This window comes from Petaurus breviceps, unplaced genomic scaffold (genome assembly GCF_028583685.1).
Source record: "Petaurus breviceps papuanus isolate PSGF00001 unplaced genomic scaffold, PetGlider_PUasm1.0 37, whole genome shotgun sequence".
In the NCBI taxonomy this organism is placed as follows: Eukaryota; Metazoa; Chordata; class Mammalia; order Diprotodontia; family Petauridae; genus Petaurus; species Petaurus breviceps.
Window position 1 is genome coordinate 47,881,453 of NW_027186296.1, and position 21,261 is coordinate 47,902,713.

At 35.3% G+C, this 21,261-nt stretch overlaps 1 protein-coding gene across 2 annotated transcripts in view; it reads right to left on the reverse strand.

The window, feature by feature from the left end:
* Positions 1 to 21,261, reverse strand: part of ENTREP2 (endosomal transmembrane epsin interactor 2) — a 587,469-nt gene that overhangs the window by 206,143 nt on the left and 360,065 nt on the right. For both annotated transcript variants that reach the window (XM_069098432.1, XM_069098433.1), the window contains exon 3: positions 19,844 to 19,954. In XM_069098432.1, the coding sequence (XP_068954533.1) occupies positions 19,844 to 19,954 (111 nt within the window). The remainder of the gene's footprint in view (positions 1 to 19,843; positions 19,955 to 21,261) is intronic.

The window sequence follows — 21,261 nt, forward strand, 5'->3', positions numbered from 1 at the left end:
TAATAGAGAAGTTAGGAAAAGTAAAGGGTCTGGGTGAAAAGATGTGTTCACTTTTTTACATGTTGAATTTGAAGTCCTTATAAAAGGTCCAATACATGAGGATCCAATAGGAAGTCCTATGAGACTAAATATGAGATTGAAGATCAGGAGAGAGGTTAGGTTGCGCAAATAGATCTGAGAATCATATGGAAAGAGATGATAATTGAGTCTATGGATGTTTGTAGGATCACAAAAGCAAAGTTTCAAGGGAAAGGAAAACAGGGCTCTGAACAGGGCTTTGATAGACATTTATGGTTAATAGGTTAGACCTAGTAGAAGATCTAACAAGAAGGAAAGCCAAAAGAGAGCAGTGTCATAAAGACCTAGAGAGAAGAGAGTATCAAGAAGAGGTTAATCTGATGAAAGCACCAATCAGAGACACCATATGCCTTCTTCTAAGTTCAACAATCAGGCTGATGAACTCTAAAAAAGTGACCATCTATCATTAATCTGGACATGGGGGCAATGATGCTGCATTATGTTGGGACAACATGATCTTCCTATGGATGAAGCAACTATGCATTCAATGATGCTTCTTATGTCAACATGAAAATGTCTTTGAAACATCAGTGTGGCATGACCTGGTATTAGTTTTGATCTGTCTCTGGCAAAATTATTATGCTGGCTCTTTTCCTCCATTTCAGGGTAAGAGGATTATCCTCACTGCAGCTGATATTTAAGACATGGTATTTAAGGGCCAATTAATTCTACCATCATCAAAACTCTTACAGAACTCCCATTATTTATGGATTCACCCTGCATCACTCACTGCCTTTGATCAGGTAGCCATTTAATAGAAAAACAAGTCATTGACTGGACCTGCTACTACTATGTAGATTGACTTTCCATTTCCCATATTATCTACAGGATGTTGGTACTGTTGGACAATAGAATGGACTCAAAATAAGAGCTCTATCACTATACCCTTGATAGTCATGGTTGAGCATTCTGCCTCCAAGAAAACTGTACTTCTGATGAAACAGTATTATCCTATGAAGGGACAGGAGAAACCATGCCAGAAGTTTTTAGGACATAGGCTCCAGGAAAACATACCTGATGAGGACAGACTACTTTCAGTGATAGTCCCAGTTAATCTCCCTCTACTGTCCTCATTTCATCACCTACACAGAATCACCAAGGCCTTGATGGTTTTGTAATTCCACATCACTATATTTTCTGGGGAAATGGCTATGCTCCCCACTTTACTGGCATTCTTTCCTTTCCCCCAGGGATATTTAGACAGCTCCATTCTAAGGAGAACTTGGTGGCAGAGGGATGGAATCTCAGGGAAATGCTTTGCTGTCCAGTGTTTTTTTTTTCATAATTATGAGGGATGGAAAGAAAGGGACTCCTTTAGATGATGTCATATCATAAGTTCCAATCCTGTCAGTAAAGGCTTATTATAAAGGGGAGAGAATTTGGTATCACCCCCCTGATTAGCCTCCTAAGGAAGGGGAGATTTTGACTGGTGGGCCAAAAACACTATAGGCAGCGGTAAGGGGTAAGTCTAAGTATCTACTTGGATCTCATGCAAGAGCTTTATGACTTCTTATTTAATTACTACATGAGACTATCAAGATGGTTGGTGTCAGTGTTGGAGGTGTTATTATCATGGGGTGATCCCAATGGTGGCCTCTATACTATTTCTGTTCATCACTTTAACACTAGGAAATCTACTTTGAACTGACTCTGGTATTATAGTGACTGCATAGAATTTTGAAAAATCTTTTTATTAATTAACATTTTTATCCTTTGCATTAAATCACTCATCCAAAGATATTTATAGTTCATCTGAGATCAGAATTGTTTTAAGGCCATATGTAAGAAACTTGGAGGCCTGAGTAAAGAAACCAACCTTTATTAAGAGAAACAAAGAAGGGGTTTACATTTGGTCCAACTTCAGTCTGAGATCCTGAGATACAAAATTCACTGTTACTTTTAGGTCTCTTGATTCAAGTATGGTGCAACAAAATTCTCTAGAAATTGATTTGTGTATGGCACAAGGTTACATTTACATAGGGGCATCTAGGTGGCAGTGAATAGAGCACTGGCCCTGGAGTCAGGGTACATTATGTCCTAACTTATGACATCCTAACTTTGTTCTTTCCATTATGACTCAATTAGCCCTTTACAAAGCTTTCTTACTTCAGCATTTTAATGGAAAGAAAAATATGTAGTAATTATTGTGTTTATATACTTAAGATACACACTTCATAATAATTTAGTTACACTTCCAAAGTTAACTAACACAGATGTTCACCTAGGATTATATCTTAGCTTCAGTTACACAAGTTTTTATACAAGGGACTATATCCTTACTAAAAATCACACAGTTACTTCTTATTCTAATGATTATAACTGATAAAAGATTAGCAAAGCAATACAATGCAAAGCACTCAAGGCATTGATTATTGATGTTTTTTCCTTTCACAGTGGTAAGAAGTCTCCTGGATGACTTTCAGGATTGTGTTATCAAGAGTGGGATGTGATAGAAACAGTATGTATTTTATATTATCTAGGACACTTTCCTTTTAAGGAAGTAAAGGGTCTATCCACAGAACTTGCTTGATTCAGAATATTAATGTTAAGGACATGTCTGATACCAGTAGTCTCTTAGTTTAGGTTCAATGATGGGACAATATGGGGTATTCATAAGTGATTCAATAGTTAACAAAATGAGGTTTACTTAGCCTTAACATAGCAAGGATATACAACAAGGATATGGTCCAGGAAATCACACAGCCAGAGCAAAAAGGAAACTGTGTTAAGGGAGGCATAATTTGAGCCTTGCCCTATACTAACTCCCAGATCAATCAAAAGTACTGGCTTTATTTGCCTTTTAGGGGAAAGCTAGCCCAAACAATATTGTGGCAGATAGTAACCTTGGTATATATTGGTCCTAACATAAATAGGGATAAGACCAGTTTATACAGTGCTCCAGAGGTGTGGATTTTCTTCTGCCATCTTGTAATGCCAAGCAAAGGCAACTTCCCAAGGTTCAAAATACCAGCATAGCTGCTCTCTATTTTATTCAGTGACAAATTAAGAACAGAGAAAATCAAAATATAGCATAATTCAAAATACAGCATTCACCAAGTGTAATTCAATAATTTCCAAGTACTACTCCACCCCTGGACATTACATTCATTTAGTCAATCACAAAGTCCCTCTTCTCAAATGGAGATTAGTTTCCAATAATAAACAAAGTACATTCATTTGGTCAGTCACAGAGCCCAAAAGAGTCAAAAGTTTCCCACCCTTGGATCACAACTGAAAAGGCCATCTACCCCAGAGTCACAACAAGCTTAAGCACAGCATTTAATACCCAAAGAGGAGTCTTTTCTTCATCTTGACCTGAGGCGAGTTCTCAGCAATCTTTGTTCCTGGGGAGACAAAGCTTAGCAAGGCCACAAGACACATTGTCAGTGTCCTCAGTAATTCATTCTCTGTCTGCAGAACAGTCCTAGGACCCCTGAAAACATTAGCAAAACCCTCTTCCAGGATTTCTGTAAACATACAACAAGAAAATCCTTCTTCAGGGCTTCTGAACCAATAGCAATGTTCCAGGACCTCTGCAACAACAGCAATGGCCCTCACCAGTGGGCTCAATTCATTCTCTGTCTACAGAACAGTCTCTGGACCCCTGAACCAGCAGCAAGGTTCCAGGACCTCTGCAACAACAGGACTGTCCTTCACCAGTGGATGAATCTGGCAAAACAACATCAAAACAGACAGACAAAGTACCAGCATAACAGCCATGTCTCCTCAGTCCTTGGCAGCTCTGGGTGGCAGCTCTCAAAAGTCCTGGACAGTTCGAATTGGCCTCTCCATCTCTCTGCCTCCATGATGCTGCTTCCAAAAAATTCTTCTGCCTCTCTCTCTCTGCTTGTGCCTCTCTAAATTCACGTCACCAGCTCCTCCCAGTTCAGCCCTCTCTTTTCATGTCAACAAGTCAATCCCACAAGTGGGATTCACAAGCTCTGGGTTTTAACACAATCAATCTGAAAACCAAGCCAATACAGGGGGATCTTTAAATTCCATTAATATTACACCTCTGAGAAGATTTTCTGGCCCAGAGTTGCCACTTTCATGATTTCAGAGGAGAGTAACAGTCTTTTTATTTAAATACAGTTATTTTTTATTATATTTTATGATACACAAGTGTTTTAATGCATCCAATTTTGAGTTTCATCACTACACTAGTCTAAGCTTTATTCTGTAAAACAAGCTCTTGTTATTTTCACCAACATCCCAACCTGAAAACCATTAGAGTATAGCATAATTGTTTAATTAGAAGGTCTAAAAGAGCTAGTACCTAGGTCCTCAGTCTTAAACTGCAGTGAAAAGTCCCACATAAGTCAGCTTTGAACCATTGAAACAATAAAGCTTTTACAAGCTTAAGGAAAGTCTGCAATGGATAGGCACTTATTTTATGTTGCCAATCAATTATTTAAAATAAATTTCACTTTATTTTAAAATGATATATTTTTAACTTTTTATTTCTTTTTATTATAAATAATAATTTTAAAATAAATAATAAAATGAAATTGTAAATAAATAAAAAATATTTATTTTCTGTGACATAAACATTAAGAAAACTAAGTTCAGGTGGTATTCTCAAATCCTTTGTGTTTCACTCTCTTACCATCCAACAATGTCCAAATACTAATTTTCTCCTGAATCCAAAAGACCAAGAATAGAAGTATGATTATTATAAGAGATGGAAGATATGTAAGCATCAAGATAAAACCAGTCACAGACTTCAATTGAATGAGGACACAATGTTTAACAGTAAAGAGGCATTTTAAAATACTAGCTTTTCTTTATCTTAAAAGATATCTACTGAAAATAGTCACAGCCCAGGGCTCTGTTCTTTATCCATTTATTATTCATCATGTTACAGTTAAATAATCAGTGTTTCCTTGGTTACTGTGGCTAGCTCTTCTGGGTACTGTGGTTAAGTAATTGGTGTTGGCTTGGTTACTAGGTGCTCTCAATTCTGTGGTCAGAATTTGGTCATTTATGTTGCTGCAAAACTGAACAAAGAATTCCAAGAACCTTTGAGAGGAAAGAAGTAGACATATAGGCAAGTTCTTTCACCAAAATGATGTGCTTGGATATTCTAATGGGTAGCTCTAGAGTCTAAGACTGTGTGCATACAATTAATATAACTTTAATATGGTACAAGTGATTTTATTATTTTAGTCATCCTGAAATTTCAGTTTAAATAAGCCATGGCAAATTCATTAGTGTTACAGAGTTATGTTCATATATGTGTGCTCTACATAATAAATGTATGAATGGATGAATGAATGTGGTGAAGGGCATTTGCTTTTTCTTTTTGGTTTGAAAATTATAATTTCATTGGTATGTAGAAGTCCTAGAAATGCCTCCAATGACACAGTTCTGCAACTCATCGTGATAAAAAGTTGCAAGGTGGTATTCTCTATCCAAAGTCCATGTTAGTTATTACTAGAAACTAAATCCTTAGAAAAGAAAAATGTCCACCTTTTTTTCACCCTTTAGATCTTCAGACAGTATTTGGGAGTTCTCTGTCTACTATGCAATCATACCTCAAATCAATATGCAGAAGGAGGAAATTATAAGGTGTCTTTGGAGGTTAAACCTATGTGATTTTGAGTTGGGCAAATGTCTTGTTTACAGAACAGTAAGAGATATAGTAAGAAAGCAATATGAGAACCAAATATTACAAGACTTCAAATATGAAGCGAAAGAAATTTATTTATTTTTTTAAGGCAATAAGGATTAAGTGATTTGCACAGAGTCATATAACTAGTAAATGTCTGAGGCCATATTTGAACTCAGGTCTTCCTGTTTCCAGGGCTGGTGCTCTATCCACTTTGTCACCTAGCTGTCCCTTTACTTTTAATAAGCAGGTGATGAAGTGTAACTAAAGGTTCTATCTCATGAGAGTGATAGGAGAATTAATAAACATTGGCATCCCCAACTTCAATTTAAAAAAATCAGATGAAGGCATCCATTAGTGCTTTGAGTGGATGTTCTATGGAAGATATATGGAAGACATAAACAAAAATTGCACAACAGAAAAGGAACAAGAGGAGCTTAGGTTATCAACATAAGTAGTAGCCTAATGAATTTATGACTCCAGTGACAAATTCAATAGAGGTCTTTGAGTCTAAGATTTCTTCATATTTCTAGAGCTGGTTATAATAAAAGTTCAAAGATAAATGGAAAATTAGAAACATATAATAATTTTTTGACTAACAAATGGTTAATCCTCCAATATGCTGAATGATATGTTGGCATCCCTGTTTATACAGATGGCAACATCGCTATGCTTTCTAACCTTGCTCAACTTTTATACATAATCATAGAACTTCCACATAAGATGGACTTATACTGCTGGAAGCTTTTTTTCTTGTTAATTTAAAAAAATATCTCAAGTACTAGTGTATTAATGTGGTTGACTATTATATCTCACCTCCCCAATATAACTGTGGGACCAGTTCACTGATTTTTTCCAAATACATAGGTTTGATGTTATCATTTATTCTATTTTTTGAAAAAAGTGTTTCTTGCTAAGACATAATTTTCTTGGTCTTCTGATTTCATTTATAACAAGAATATCATTCCTACTACATGGTCCAACTTCTTTGATATTGTGTTCATGTGCTGGTGATTGAAAAAAATATGCATTGAGATTACTAGCAATCCAATGCATATTAGTAGATGGTCTTGAAACTATGGAATTCTTAGCAATATCTGCCTCATTTGCACTGTCAATGTGGAAGAAGTGGGCAGCCCCAGATTAAGGACTGTTTTATATTTTTTTATTTGATTCTTGGTTTATCTTCAAAAAAGCATCATCTCTTGCCCCATATGGTTAAGCTTATATTCAAAATATTTCTAGCTTAAATGGTGATACTTAACATTTATTGGCTTATTCTCTGAGAACTTAGGACTACTTCTACATTACAATGAGACAGGACTTATAATAGAAATTTAGTGATCAAGACCAATAAAATGTTCTACAGTTCATCATTTAAACTGATGCAAAAAAAAAAAAAACCTGTGGAGATTAGGCTAAAAGAACTATACTTGGCTTGTGTTAATAACAAACTAAGGGTGATTATTAATAATTCAGGGAATATTTACCCAATTTATAGATATTTTTTCTGTTTTGCTCAATGTTAAGGAATTCCATTATATATTAGCATGCCTTCAGATTCTTGATTCCAATGGGAATATAATGGGGAGAAAACAATTAAGGCAATGAAATGAAGTAAAATGAAAATAAGACAATTATATTGCTTGTTAAAAAACCAGGGTAAAAGATTTAGTATTGGGAAGCCATAGAATGTTGGAAATGGAGATGTATTCAGAGAGCAACTAGTTTATAAGACTAGATGCTTTTGAATATATATGATTAAATGGATTCTAAGAAAGTTGAAAGTAATCACTAAAATGAAACTTGGAGAATAGTTATAAATTTCATTAATTCTTGAAATCAATCTATTTCTATATATAATAAAAAAAAGTTGGGTCAGTGCAATACACATATGCTATGCTAAGTATTTTGCACATATGTAAAGATAATTACTCTGAAGAGAATGATATTCAACTTTTTCAAATGTACTGCTGAAGAAATTAGCCTCACAAGTATTTGCCTATGGCAGTAGTACAATTTTTAAAGTAAAGCACAGAGTGATTTTGTAAAGGCCATGGAGCTAAAACAAGTTTAGAATTCAAAAGTTTCTCTTACTAATTTTACATGTGCCATCTTCCTCTGCTATTCACATTCTTATATTAAAAATCATTTATCTAAACACTGGGCAACCCCAACCTCCTTGTAACTTATGATCCAAGAGAAGACTGAGGTAAAGTACACCGAAAGGAGATTAACACAAACACAAACAAAATCAAGTAAAAATAAATGTACAAAGGTTTTCTTTAATTCATCCAGACTTTAGGCATAGAAGATGAGGGGAAAAGTGGTTTCAGTTTAAAATGAGAAACTTCAAAAGAGATTAGAGGTTGAAAAACTGGAAACCCACAACAATAGATTTTTTTGCCTCCATAGTTTTGTTGTTCTTCAGTCTTTTCTGATTCTTCATGACCTCTAACCTCCATAATCTCCTGAAGTCTGTCCAAGTTCATGTTCATTGTTTCCATGATACGATCTATTCATCTCATGCTCTTCCAACCCCTTTTTCCTTTTGTGTTCAATCTTTCCCAATGTCTGGCTTTTTTTCTGGAATCTTGTCTTCTTATCATATGGCCAGAGTATTTAAGTTTCAGCTTCAGTATTTGACCATCCAGTGAATAATTTGACTTAGTTTCTTTAAATATTGACTAATTTGATCACTTGAAGTCCCAGGGACACTCAAGTCTTCTCCAGAACCACAATCAAAAAGCATTGATTCTGTAGCAGTCAGCTTTCCTTATAGTTCAACTCTGATAGTCATACATTGCTTTTAGAAAAACCATACCTTTTACTGTATGGAGTTTGTTGTCAAGCTGATATGTCAAGCTGTCCAGATTTGCCATAGCTTTCCTTTAAAGGAGGAAGTGTCTTTTAATTTCATGGCTGAAGTTGCCATAGGCAGTGATCTTTGATCCTAAGAATAGAAATTCTGATACTACTTCCATTTCTTCTTTCTCTGTTTGCCAGGAAGTGATGAAGCAAGTCGTCAACACCTTAGGTTTTTTCTTTTTCATATGAAGCTTCAAGTCAGCTTTTACACCCTCCTCTTTCACCCTCATCAAGAAGCTTCTTAATTCTTCTTCACTTTCTGCCATCAGAGTGGTATTGTCTGCATACCTGAGATTGTTGATGTTTATTCCAGCAACCTTAATTTATTAATTATTCATTAATAGTTAATTACTAATTAATAAATCAATAAATTAATTATTGTCAGCATATCTGAGATTGTTGATGTTTCTTCTAGCAACCTTAATTCCAGTTTTTTTTTTATTTATCCAGCCTAGTATTTTATATGATGTACTCTGCATATAAGCTAAATAAATAAGGTGACAATATGCAGCCTTGTCATACTTCTTTTCCAATCTTACACCAATCAGTTGTTCCATGTTCAGGTCTAACTGTTGCTTCTTGGTCCACATACAAGTTCCTTAGAAGACAAGCAAGATGATCTGTCACTCCCATCTCTTTGAGGCCTTGCCACTTTTTGTTGTGATCCACAGGTTTTAGTGTAATCAATGAGGCAAAAGCACTTCTTTGCTTTCTCCATAATCCAGTGAATATTGGCAATTTGGTCTCCAATTCCTCTGCTTCTTTGAAAACCAGTCTGCTCTTCTGTTAATTCTTGGTTCACATATTGCTGAAGCTGTGTTTGCCAAATTATAAGCATAATCTTGCTGGTGTGTGAAATAAGTGTTCAGGAATGAGTGCTCAGGATTCTGAACATTCTTTGGCATTGCCCTTCTTTTGGGTTGCAATGTAAACTGATCTTTTCCAACCTAGAGGCCACTGTTGTTTTCCAAAGTTGCTTGCATATTGAGTGCAGCACTTTAATTGCATCAGCTTTTAGGATTTTATATAACTCAGTTGGAATTCTATCATCTTTGCTAGTTTAACTGTTAGCTATGTTTCTTAAGGCCCACTTGACTTCTCCAGGATGTCTGGTTCTAGATCAGTAACCCATCTTGGATGATGATGATGATAAGATCTTTTGGTATAATTTTTCTGTATATATTTGTCACCTTTTCTTAATTTTTTCTATTTCTGTTAAGTCTCTGACATTTTTGTCTTTTTTATGCTCATTTTTACATGAAACTTCCCCTTGATATCTTTATTTTTAAGAGATCCCTTGTCTTCCCATTCTACTGTTTTCTTATATTTCTTTCCATTAGTCATTGAAGAAACGCTTTTGGGATGGCTAGGTGGAGCACTGAATAGAGCACTGGCCCTGGAGTCAGGAGGACCTCAGTTCAAATGTGGCCTCAGACACTTAACACTTACTAGCCATGTGACCTTGGGCAAGTCATTTAATTCCAATTGCCCTGACTTCCTTCCTCTAAAAAGAAAAAAATAAAAAGAAGAAGAAGAAGTAAGAAAGAAAAAAAGAAAACCTTTTTATCTCCCCTTGCTATTCTCTGGAATTCTGCATTCAGTTGGGTATATTTTTTCTTTTCTCCTTCCCCTTTCACTTTCCTTTTCTCCACAGCTATTTGTAAAGCCTCATCAGACAGCCATTTTGCTTTCTTGCTCTCCTTAAATGTTAAAAATCCAATAAATTCAAAGAGAAGAAGTTATTCTCTCCCTTCCCCCACCAGGGTACTTTAAAAAGAATACTCATATTTTTTTTTCTTAGCACTTTTATTTTATGAAATATTGCATGTTAGGCTAACCAAATTCTCTCTGAGGCAATCTTAATAGTTCTTTCAATATAAATCTATGAAGCCTAAACTCCAATTTCTTTCAGTGGTTCTATATTTCTTCTTCATATTGAGAACTCTGAAGGAGTCAACTCCTCTTTCCTCAAATAAGACTTACGATGCTACGAGGCAGCCAATTCTACTTTGATAACTTATCTCATATCAAGAAATCATTCCCTAGGGCAGGATTTTCATCAGAAGCTTTCAAGGTCCCTTACATTGTTACTATTCCCCTTTGTGTTCTAAATTTAACAGAAAATATTAGCAGTAGTACTCAAGACTGGAGCAGATTGGAAAAATTCACTAAAAACAAAACCCAAACAAACAAACATAACCAAACTTTAATTGCTAGATTTTTCTTCAGTGTTCAGTCTCAAGATCTGGAAAGTACATTTTTAAACATCCAGACTGAGAAATTTCAAAAACTTTTTGTGTCAGCATATATTATAGGAGTGTTTACTATACACCAAGCACTATGCTAAGTGCAGGAGATATATAAAAAAAAGGCAAAAACCAGTTCTTACTTTTAAAAAGCTCACAGTGAAGAGAGATAACATAAAAACAACTATATACACAACTGTGCAAGAAAAATATATGTATAGTACACATTGGAAGTCAGCAGAGGGAAGGCACTAGCATAAAGGGAAATTATAAAAGACATTTGGTAGAGGGAGGGATATGTGTTGGTACTCAAAGAAAGCCGGGAAAATTTGGAAGGAGAGATGAAGAGGAAGAGTTTTCCAGGCATGAAGGAGTAAAAATGCAGAGTCAGATGAAGCATCTTGTGCAAAGAACAGCAAGAACCCAGTGTCACTGGGTCACAGAACACATGAGGGGCAAGAGGAGTAAGGCATAAAAAAAAAAAAAAACTTAAGGTCATGAAGGACTTTAAATTACAAGGGAAACTATACTGAAATACAGTTATCAAAATATCTTTTTAAAAAAGTTCACTAAGCTCAAGTTACGAACCTGACATCTAGGAGTTCAACATTTTATAGATGTGTAAACTGAGAGTCAGAGAAATTAAAGTAATTTGCTCAGTCATACAGAGAGGGTCAGAGAGCCAACTCTAATTTAGGTTCTTTCTACTATGTTATAATGCTTCTTCTTCTAATAAAAACACATTGTGTCTTAAGGTTTAGAAAATGCTCCCATCACAACAGATGAGGAAAAATCCTGGAGAGGTTAAATAATTCTCCTACAGTCACACAGCTAGTCACTCAGAAATCAAAACCAGGTTTTCTGACTCTAAGAACTCAGTATTGATTTTCAGGAGTATTTAGTCTTCATAAAAGTTGTAGCTTTCATTAAACTTAATGTGAATTTAAATTATATTATAAAATTCTATCATTCAGGTACCATTTGCTGAGAGATTCTGTTTTGAAAATATAAAGTGTTCACACATACATTCTTCCAACCTATTTGGCATTTACTAAAATAGAATAATACAAAAAAGTAGCATCAAATGGTATTTAGAGATCACTTGAAGAAATCTATACAGTTCTAGAAGCTAAAGATAAAAACATTGCCTTGGTGTGAATTGAATATAGCTAAGCTTTCTAATAGATACTGATAAACATAATCTCTGCTATTATATTTTACCAACTTTCCTGCCAAAATCGTCATCTCACTGATATATCAATACCCAAGGAAAATTGATTTTATTAGAGATTGTAAGAGAGAGGTAATTTTCGGTCAAATCACTTGCTGGCATTATCACCTTTTCTATTTATTCTTAGTTCTAAATCAATTTCACTGAAACTCAAGCTCATCTGCCTAATAAACTAATTTGGCATTTACTAAGATAGGAGGACACTAACTATATTGAAATAGTTACCAAAATATTTTTAAAATAAGTTTACTAACCTCAGCGTAACAATCTCAGATGCTAGAGGTTTAACATTTATAGACAAAAAATTTGAGGGCCAGAGAGATTAGATAAACTGCTCAATGACACAAAAACTTAGTCTCAGAATGCCAACTCTAATGCCAAGCTCTTTCTATTCTACTATACTGCCTCTTCCAATAATATAACTTACGTTTATATCAGGTCTTAAAGTTTAGAAAATACTTCTTTTGCAATAACAGACAAAGCTTAATATCCTCCTCCACTGGCAGGTCATTATTGTGATTAGCCATAGCATGTTTACAAAGCTAAAAGAACAGTTAAATAAAATATTGTATCAAGGCAATTTTATAATTCCTCCTGAATTGTCTTCACAATTTGGCTTTATGTTTAAAATGATGGAAATCCTATTTTAAAATATAAGCATAAAATAAACTCATAAACCAAGGAATTTGCGGTTTATGCACTGTTTCAGATGAACTGTATCATGACTTTAATTAGTAACATGAATAATCATGAGTTAAATGCATCATTCTAATATTAGATATTAGTAATATAGGATATTAATGATATTATTCGAGTATTAACACAGCTTTAAGCAAAGACAAAGATTGAGCTTGTCTTTGACAAGAGGCTTGATTGATTGAGAGGCAGATACATATAAGGGAAAATCTCACTAAAATACAAATTGCTAGAAAGTAGAATTCATTATAACATAGGCCTACCTTGGACCCTCCATCCAAGTGTGTCTGGTTACCAAAATAGCAAAGGAAATACCATGTAAGGAAGTTTTACTAATGTGGATATCTCCAGGGATGGATTCCAATAAGAGTGAAATTCTTATGTAATTTTATCAAATGATATATGAGAAAAATTCTTTTTTATACATTTATTATTTTGACAATGATGGTAACTAGGATAAGTGAAAAATAGGAAAAAAACATGAAAGTGTTGAAAAAAAGTGATGAATATGAAAGAGGAAGAATAGTTTGAGAAGGAAACAGATCAAAAGAAAAATAATCTGCAATGACACATTAATTAGGAACTTTATAGAATCACAGAGCCCAAAGGAATCTCAGAAACCATCTAGTTCAACACTCTCATTTTGGAATTGAGGAAACTGAGATCCAGAGAAGTTATGTGACTTGCCCTGTGGAGGGAGTACTAAAGGAAGGCATTTGCTCCTTGGCCTAATTATTCCAAACCCAGAAGTCTTTTCTTGCTACCAGAGGAAAATGCCTGGTGACCAGGATGCAATTTGAATCCAGGTCCTCTGTCTTCACTCTAAAACTCTCAGTTAATTTATCCTTGTTTAGATTATTTTCAATTTCTATCCAAGAGGACACAGCAGGTTATTGTAGAGTGCGAAATGACTAATTCCTACGTATACCATAACTGTTTTCCAAGCTTTCAGCCAGATCTTTCCTCTTAATCACTTGTTTCTGTGGGTGGGTTTAAAGATTTCTTTCTTCCCACTGTCATTTCTAAGGAGTAAAGCTGGTCTTTGGGTTTCTGAAGCTAGCAGAGATTATTTCTCAATAAGAGAAGTACAGAATAAAAGCTGAAGTTGCTTTCACTAATAAATTTGTGACTGCACTCTATCTACATTAATAGGACAGGTGTCTATTCTTCTGAGAATAGGCCTACTTTCCTGCATCTCTCCTGCTCCCTATGGATTCCAGATACAAATACAGATAGTGAGTCCAGGGATTGCAATAAGACACTAATTAGTATGTGGATCACTGATGCAGCTGGAATGCCTGCAGCTGTAGACTGAATGTAGATTAAAAAAAGTCTCTCTCAGGAGGATGGCGTATTTAAATGTAAACCTTATGAATAAGTGTCTATTATTGATGGAATCTAATCTAATCAATCTAATACTTGGCCTATTTTTAGTAAATTCAGGCTTCTATTTTCTATTTTCTGAGAAACAAAAGGAGAGAATAAATTAACTAATTTTTTGGAGGACAAGGGTTAGACAGGAAGAAACCTACATTTTTCTTGAAAATTACACAGTTGATTTACAGCCATCTATATATTGATACTTGTGGTCTGGACCCTGGGACACATAAGATCTATTTATAGGTAGATTTGAAGACTGATAAAAATGCTTTTCTAGGACAGAACTCTGGTATGTTCAAAGATTGAGCTTTGGCAGTTATAAACAATGCCTCTTCTCCCCACATATATTGGTATCTGTACCTATTTTCAATTATAGCATAAAAATAATGTCAAATACAGTGATGCAAGTACAAATTGTAAATGGTTATGGAGCACATTGTACACAAAACTAATACTTTCATTAGAAAATATGTAATGGTCCAAACTATTATCAGAGTACATTATTAAATTTCTGAACTATTTTCACAGAATATTTTTGGCCTATATTCTAACACTTAAGGCAACCTGTGAGTAGAACAATCCTATTGATTCATGTTAGAGGGATATGAAAAACTACTGAACCAGTCTAGGGTTTAAGGATATGAATTGGGGTTCCCTCTAGCTTGGCAGAATGCACTAGCAGCCTCCTTTTACCACTGCTGTGTCAGCTAGGACAAATTATTTTCCTTTCTCCTTGGGTTCTCAGTTTCCTTAACAATAAAATGAGATTGGTATGAGGATCAAATGAAATAATATAATGATAAAAACAAAAATAATTTATGTATATAGTTCTTTAAATATGAAAAACACAAAGAGCTATACAAATTGAGTTGTAAGAAATTTGTCTAAGGAATATATGAATAGCCTAATTTTTTTTTTAAGCAATTGGGGTTAAGTAACTTGCTCAAGGTTACATGGCCTGTTCTTTCTGGGTGTGGTGCTAAGAAGTATCTGATCCCGGATTTGATCCCCGGGTCATCCCAACACTGGAGCCAGTGCTCTTACTCGCTGAGCCACCTGGCCACCCCAGAATAGCCTAATTTTTTTAAATTAAAAAAAATTTTAAAAAGATACTTAATCTAGGTTCATCTAAATGTCCTTCCTAGGTTTGAAAACTCTTACTTACTGTCTACTTGCAAAATTTTTGGTTACAATTCAAAACTTTGCTATATTCCTCCCCATTTTTCATTGTTTCATACATATTACATGTAAATATGTTTATAAATAAATTTGTACATAATATAATGTGAAGTCATCCCATACATTTATTATCATTATGAAATAAATATAAATATTGTTATTAATATAGTCAAGCATAATAGTAATTTTGTGGACAATCTATAGCTACATTTATTATAATTTTTCTTGTTACAAAGTTATGTACAAATATATTAAAAATCATCTTTTTTTCCCATTTTTATAGAAACATTTCAAATGGGATAGAAACAATAAGCAATGAAGTGACCTTCATTCCAGCTCATGTCCATGGTACATTATTTTGATAAAATCCTGTTGTTATAGCTTTTGCAAAATTTCTCACCCCCATCTCCTTTACTCAGAAGCTTCAACATCCTCACTAAGAGCCTCAGTACCTCTCACCTGGATTATAACAATAGCCTCCTAATTAGTCTCTCTACCTCAAGTTTCTCCCCTCTCCACCACAAAGCTGCCAAAGTGATTTTCCTAAAGCCACCAGGTGTGATCCTGACACTCCCCTATCCAAATAATTCGGTTACTCCCTAATTGCTGCTAGTGCCAACTCCCATTGGCTCCCGAATTGCTTATAGCAAAAAATACAAAAGCCTTTACAACCCTAGCCCATCCAACTTTTTGGACTTATTAGAAATCATTCTCCTTCAGTCTCTATAACAGCCAAACTGACCTTGCTATTCCTCATGCAAACTACTAGACCACCTCTCACAACGTCTAGCCCATATGTTTATAATGATTTCCTTCTCTACTCATCTCTGTCTACTGGAATGCTTTGCTCATTTCAAGTATTTAGCTTAAGTGCATATTCCACATGAGGCCTTTTCTGATCTACCCAACTATTCATCAGTTCAAGTCTCATTAAGTAAGCACTTACTTACTGCTCACCAGGCATTGTGCTAAGTGCTGGGGATACAAAGAAAACCAGAAAGGTGGGCTCTGCTCCCAAGAAGCTCACGGTCTGACCGTGTTCTCCCACCCTCAATCACTTTGCGTTTATTGTTCACTTATTTTATTTTATTAATATTTACAGATGCATATTATTTTAATTTATATTTATATTTTCATGTTTTATTTATGTTCACATATGCATATTATTAAGTGCCTACTACATTGTAAGCTCTGTGCAATGCAGTGGGTTTATAAATATGATGAATGAATGAAACAATGCCTGCTTTTAAAGAGCTCGCAATCTACTAGGATGTTATCTTCCTTGAAAGAATGTAGGCTCCCACAGGGCTCCATTTACTTTTTTTGTCTTTGAATTAAAAGTACTTACACACAGTCCTTGCTTTACATAAATTCACCTTAGCAAATTTGTCTTGGCCCTCTTCCTGGCTGACTGAAGGGGCTGCAGGGACTACTGGGACGGCAGCTCAGGTGCAGTAGGGAACCAGGGGTCCTCAGCTCCAGGTACTGAAGCAGCTCCAGCTGCAGGGACCCCAAAGAGCAGAGGAGGGGGCAGGGTCACGTGGAACCCCCAAGGCGAGTGGAATGTCTGTAGTCCACTGTCATTAACTGAGAACTCCCTCACCTTGAAAATTGTCCAGTATATAGTGGATACTTAATGAATACCTGATGATTAACTGATACATTACCTCATATGTACATAGCTCTGACCAAAATCAAAGACTTTCCTTTAGAACTGACTCAAAACACCTATGAAGATGCTTGGCTCCTGGCTCCCTTGAAGAAAAAGACCCTTTTTCTCCTGGCTTCCCTAAGATTTATAGCCCAGGGTCACAGACCTCAGGAAGCTTGTAGCTGCCTCTGTAATCTAAGAGATTTCAAGTCTCCTACTTATCAGATGCTCTTTTTCTCACCTTTAAACAGGCAACGTCTCCTAGAGCTCCAAAAAAATGGAGCTTACAGCACAGAGTTCAGGTATCTATTTGTGTTCAAAGCTTTCTAGAATCATCTTTTCTAGAATCATTTCATTCAAATCCTGTGTCTCTGATGGCAGGTGTCTCATTGGATCCCTTTTTTGGAATGCCCTTTACCTCCAACTCAGGAGTAGGGCAGGAATTATAGATATCCCTGACAAGGTTTTTTTGGCCTTTTCTCTTTCCACTTCAGTATTACAGGATTTTGAATCAAGGCTCAGGATGATCGCTAAGGAACTGCTTTCTAAACTCAAGGATTTATAAAAGAACATATATGCTCACAGCCATAAATGAGCAACTAAAGGCATATAAACATAAAACCACATTCATTCTTCCTTATCCCTCAACCACAATCTCCAATGTGGCCTTGAAGTCAGAAAGGCTTGAGTTTGAATGCTGCCTCAGACACAACTACCTGTGTGATTTTGGGCAAGTCACTCAACCCTTCTTAGACTCAGTTTCCTCATATGTAAAATGGTAATATTAAAGACACCAAATTCACAGAAATGTTGAGAGGATCAGTAAGATTATATGTGAGGTGCTGTGCAAATTTTAAAGTGTATCACCAAATGCTAATTACTACCACTGCTGTTGCACCTACTACTATTACTGCCAATATTACTACTCTCTAACATTTATATAGCACTTACTAAATGCCAGGCACTGTGCTAAGCACTTTTACAAATTTTGTCTCATTTGACCCTCGCAATAGCTCTGAGAGGTAGGTGCTATTATCACCTCCATCTTTTGGATAAGGAAACTTAAGCAAACAGAGGCCAAGTAACTTACCTAGGCTCACATAGCTATTAAGTGTCCAAGGTCAAATTTAAACTCAGGTTTCCCTGACTCCAGGTCCAGCACTGTATCCACTACCAGCACTTCTAAAACTGTGGGATGCTACCCCATGTAGGGTCAAGAAAAAAATTGGCAACAGTAAAAAGTTTCTGAATGTGCAATGACCAAAAAATTAATTCAAAATCAAACATGTAATGGATACTAGGTGCTTCTTGCTGCTCTCACCTGTGTTGTATCAGGCAACTTCACTGTATCCTTGCTTGGTTCTGAACAAAAAGCATGGACACTTTACATTGTGCATTTCCTCAGGCCATGCAATGCCAACAAAGATAGGTCAGAGTGGAAAAAGCTTAAGAAGCCCTGCACTATACCACTTAGCTACTGCTGCTACCACCACCACCATACCACTACTTCTATTATTACCTTTACTAGTACAACCAGTATTCTTATTAGTACTACATAGAACAGTTATGGTTCAAGTAAAACAGTATCTAATGTGAATGCACTATCTGATCTTATAAGAAAATGTGAATGTGCTATCTCTCATGTAAAGGCTACATTACTGCTCTCTCATCAAAGGGCGTAAACTTCTCAATATTTACATTTGTGATGATGGATCCATTTACACATTCTAACTCCTCATAACAAGCATTTGTAAGATGGTGAATTAGTGCTATTGGTATAGTGTTATGTTTCTGAGATAATCCAAGTGATCTATGCAAGGAATGAACCTATGACCTTGGCGTCTTTTTAGCACCATGCTCTGTTTGTTCTGTCAACTAGAGGTTTGTGTCTATAGAAATTTACTCAAAGGGAGACAATAATATGCCAGTGAGTTCCAGGGTAGGGTGAATGTTGGCAATGCAGGAGTACTGCTGGTCTAGAATTTAGTTATTTAATTTAGATTTGCTACAGATGTCCTACCCACTTTTGGGATAAGTTTGAGCAATGTTGCATAAGCTATAATTAACATCACACAGCAAAACAAAGTACTTAAGATGCATTCTTAGAGCATAGGGAATTTATCAGCTTTGAAGCCATGCTCATTTAACCTCACTTCTAGTAGTCTAGATGTATGTGGGGCAAAATCCCAAGCTCCTCTATAGGAAGCAAAAATAGAAAGAATACAATAAAAGTAGGAAGATGAATTATTATAAGGTTATTATAAGGAAAAACTTGAAGCAATTTGGCATAGCCTTTAGTGGTTCACAAACTGCAGAAATATAAAACCAACTGGAATTCTGACCATCAGGAAAATGAGGCAGAAATCCATTCCCCTCATTTCACAAATGAAAAAAAAAAAAGACTGAATGATATTACGTGGCTTGCTCAAAACCTACAGCAAGTCAGTGGTATGGGACATTCCAGGGACAGGAATCCCATGTCTCCTGACATCCATTCAAGATTTTTGGAATCATATCATACACTTTCTTTGCATTCAAATTCTTATTAATTTAGTGATATGTTTCAAAATTTTGATTTACAAAAGTAATTTTTTAAAAAAATCAACGTTACAAATGCTGAAAAATAATTATCACTTAGTAAATGTAAAACATCTGTTCTTAAACAAACTTTTATACTGTGTTACTCTGGGTTACACTAATCCTAAGTGGTTTTCAAGTAAAATAAGCTAAGTGGAAGAAAATATTTTTAGAAATCCCTTTAATTTCTTCAAACAACTCAAAAAATCTGACTCAATGAAAACATTAAATGAGAACTACAAACACCAAAAGATGTGGATTTTAAAATGAATTCAGCACAAAATCAAAGCCTCTGCCCTTTCTTTGAAGGTCTCCATTTCATTACTCACCAACTGACAGCCTTCTAGGGAGTTGACTAGTTGAGCATTCTGACAGGAGAGAATAGAACCAGCCAAATTCAGCATTACACATACTGCAGACAGCAGCATGAAGAACGTTATCTGGAAATAAACCAAAGAACCAAATTGATTATCCAGTGGGAGAGGTCAGAGGAAAGGTTTCATTTAACTCTTTAAAGCATTCTAAACTCATCAAATAATTACATGGATGATAACAACATATTGTAAAGGAAAATACAATGCATTCTCTCAACATTTGTATGGTGTTAGCACTTTAAAAAAGCAAAGCAGAATATTTACAAAGTTCAGGCTGTCACAATTTTGCCAGGAACCTATTATAATTAATAATCTAGAGACTAGATTTCAAAACAGGATTAATTATTCAGTGTCAGTGGTATCAACTAAATCTGAAATAAAATTAAATAAATGAACTGTAAATCATCAGCTTTTATTTTTGCTGTTCCAAATCTAGAAAGCATTATTATGTGTTGGTTAGATTAGCTTTATAGAAACTATCATATGTGCATAAATACACACACATATTCTATTTGTTTTGTATGTGTTCACCTTGTCTCTACCATTAAAATGCAAACTTTTTCAGGACAGGGACTTTGTTACTTTTGGCTTTTATATCAGCAAAATATTTAGCACATGGTAAGAGCTTAATAAATGCTACTTGACTGGGTAACTGATTCTATTGGAGGATACAACATGTAAATAGATTGGTAAATAGAAACTGATCTGAGGATGGAGGGCACACTACCAACTAAGGTGGCACCTGAACTGGGAAAACAAGGATTCTAAGAAGTAAACATGAGAAAAGTGTACATTATAAGCATACGGGAGCCTATATAAAGTTAAAGGGGAGGAAGATGGAATGCCAAACTCAGGGAAGAGGATTGTTTTGCTGAAATAAAAAGTGTGTAAAGTGGAGCAATGTGATAAAAGTCCAGGACTGCAGCAAATTTAAAAGAACTTTAAATGCCAAGCTAATTCATTTGTAGTTTACCCTGGAGGCAATAAGGATTTTCTGAAGTTTTTCAAGGAAGGGAGTAAAATGGCCAGACATGTGATTTAGGGAAAATTATTCAAACCCAGGTCCTCTGATTCCAGACCCTGTGCTTTGCATTAATTTTACAAGCAGGACTAGACAATGGTACGTATTAAGTTAGTGTGGTTTTGTGGAAAGGTTGTTTAAGCTTCTGAGATATTTCATTATTCTCACAACTTCTGCCTAACAAAATATTCAGCAAGGTCACAGTATATTCTAAAATGATTTATAAATGGATTGAATGAGGTGATTCCAAAGCTCTAGCTCACCAAGTACTTGTGCATAAATGGCACTTTCAGAAAGAAGAGGACAAGTTTTGCCAAAATCTCCTGTTGAAAAATGGCACAGTTTAAGATTT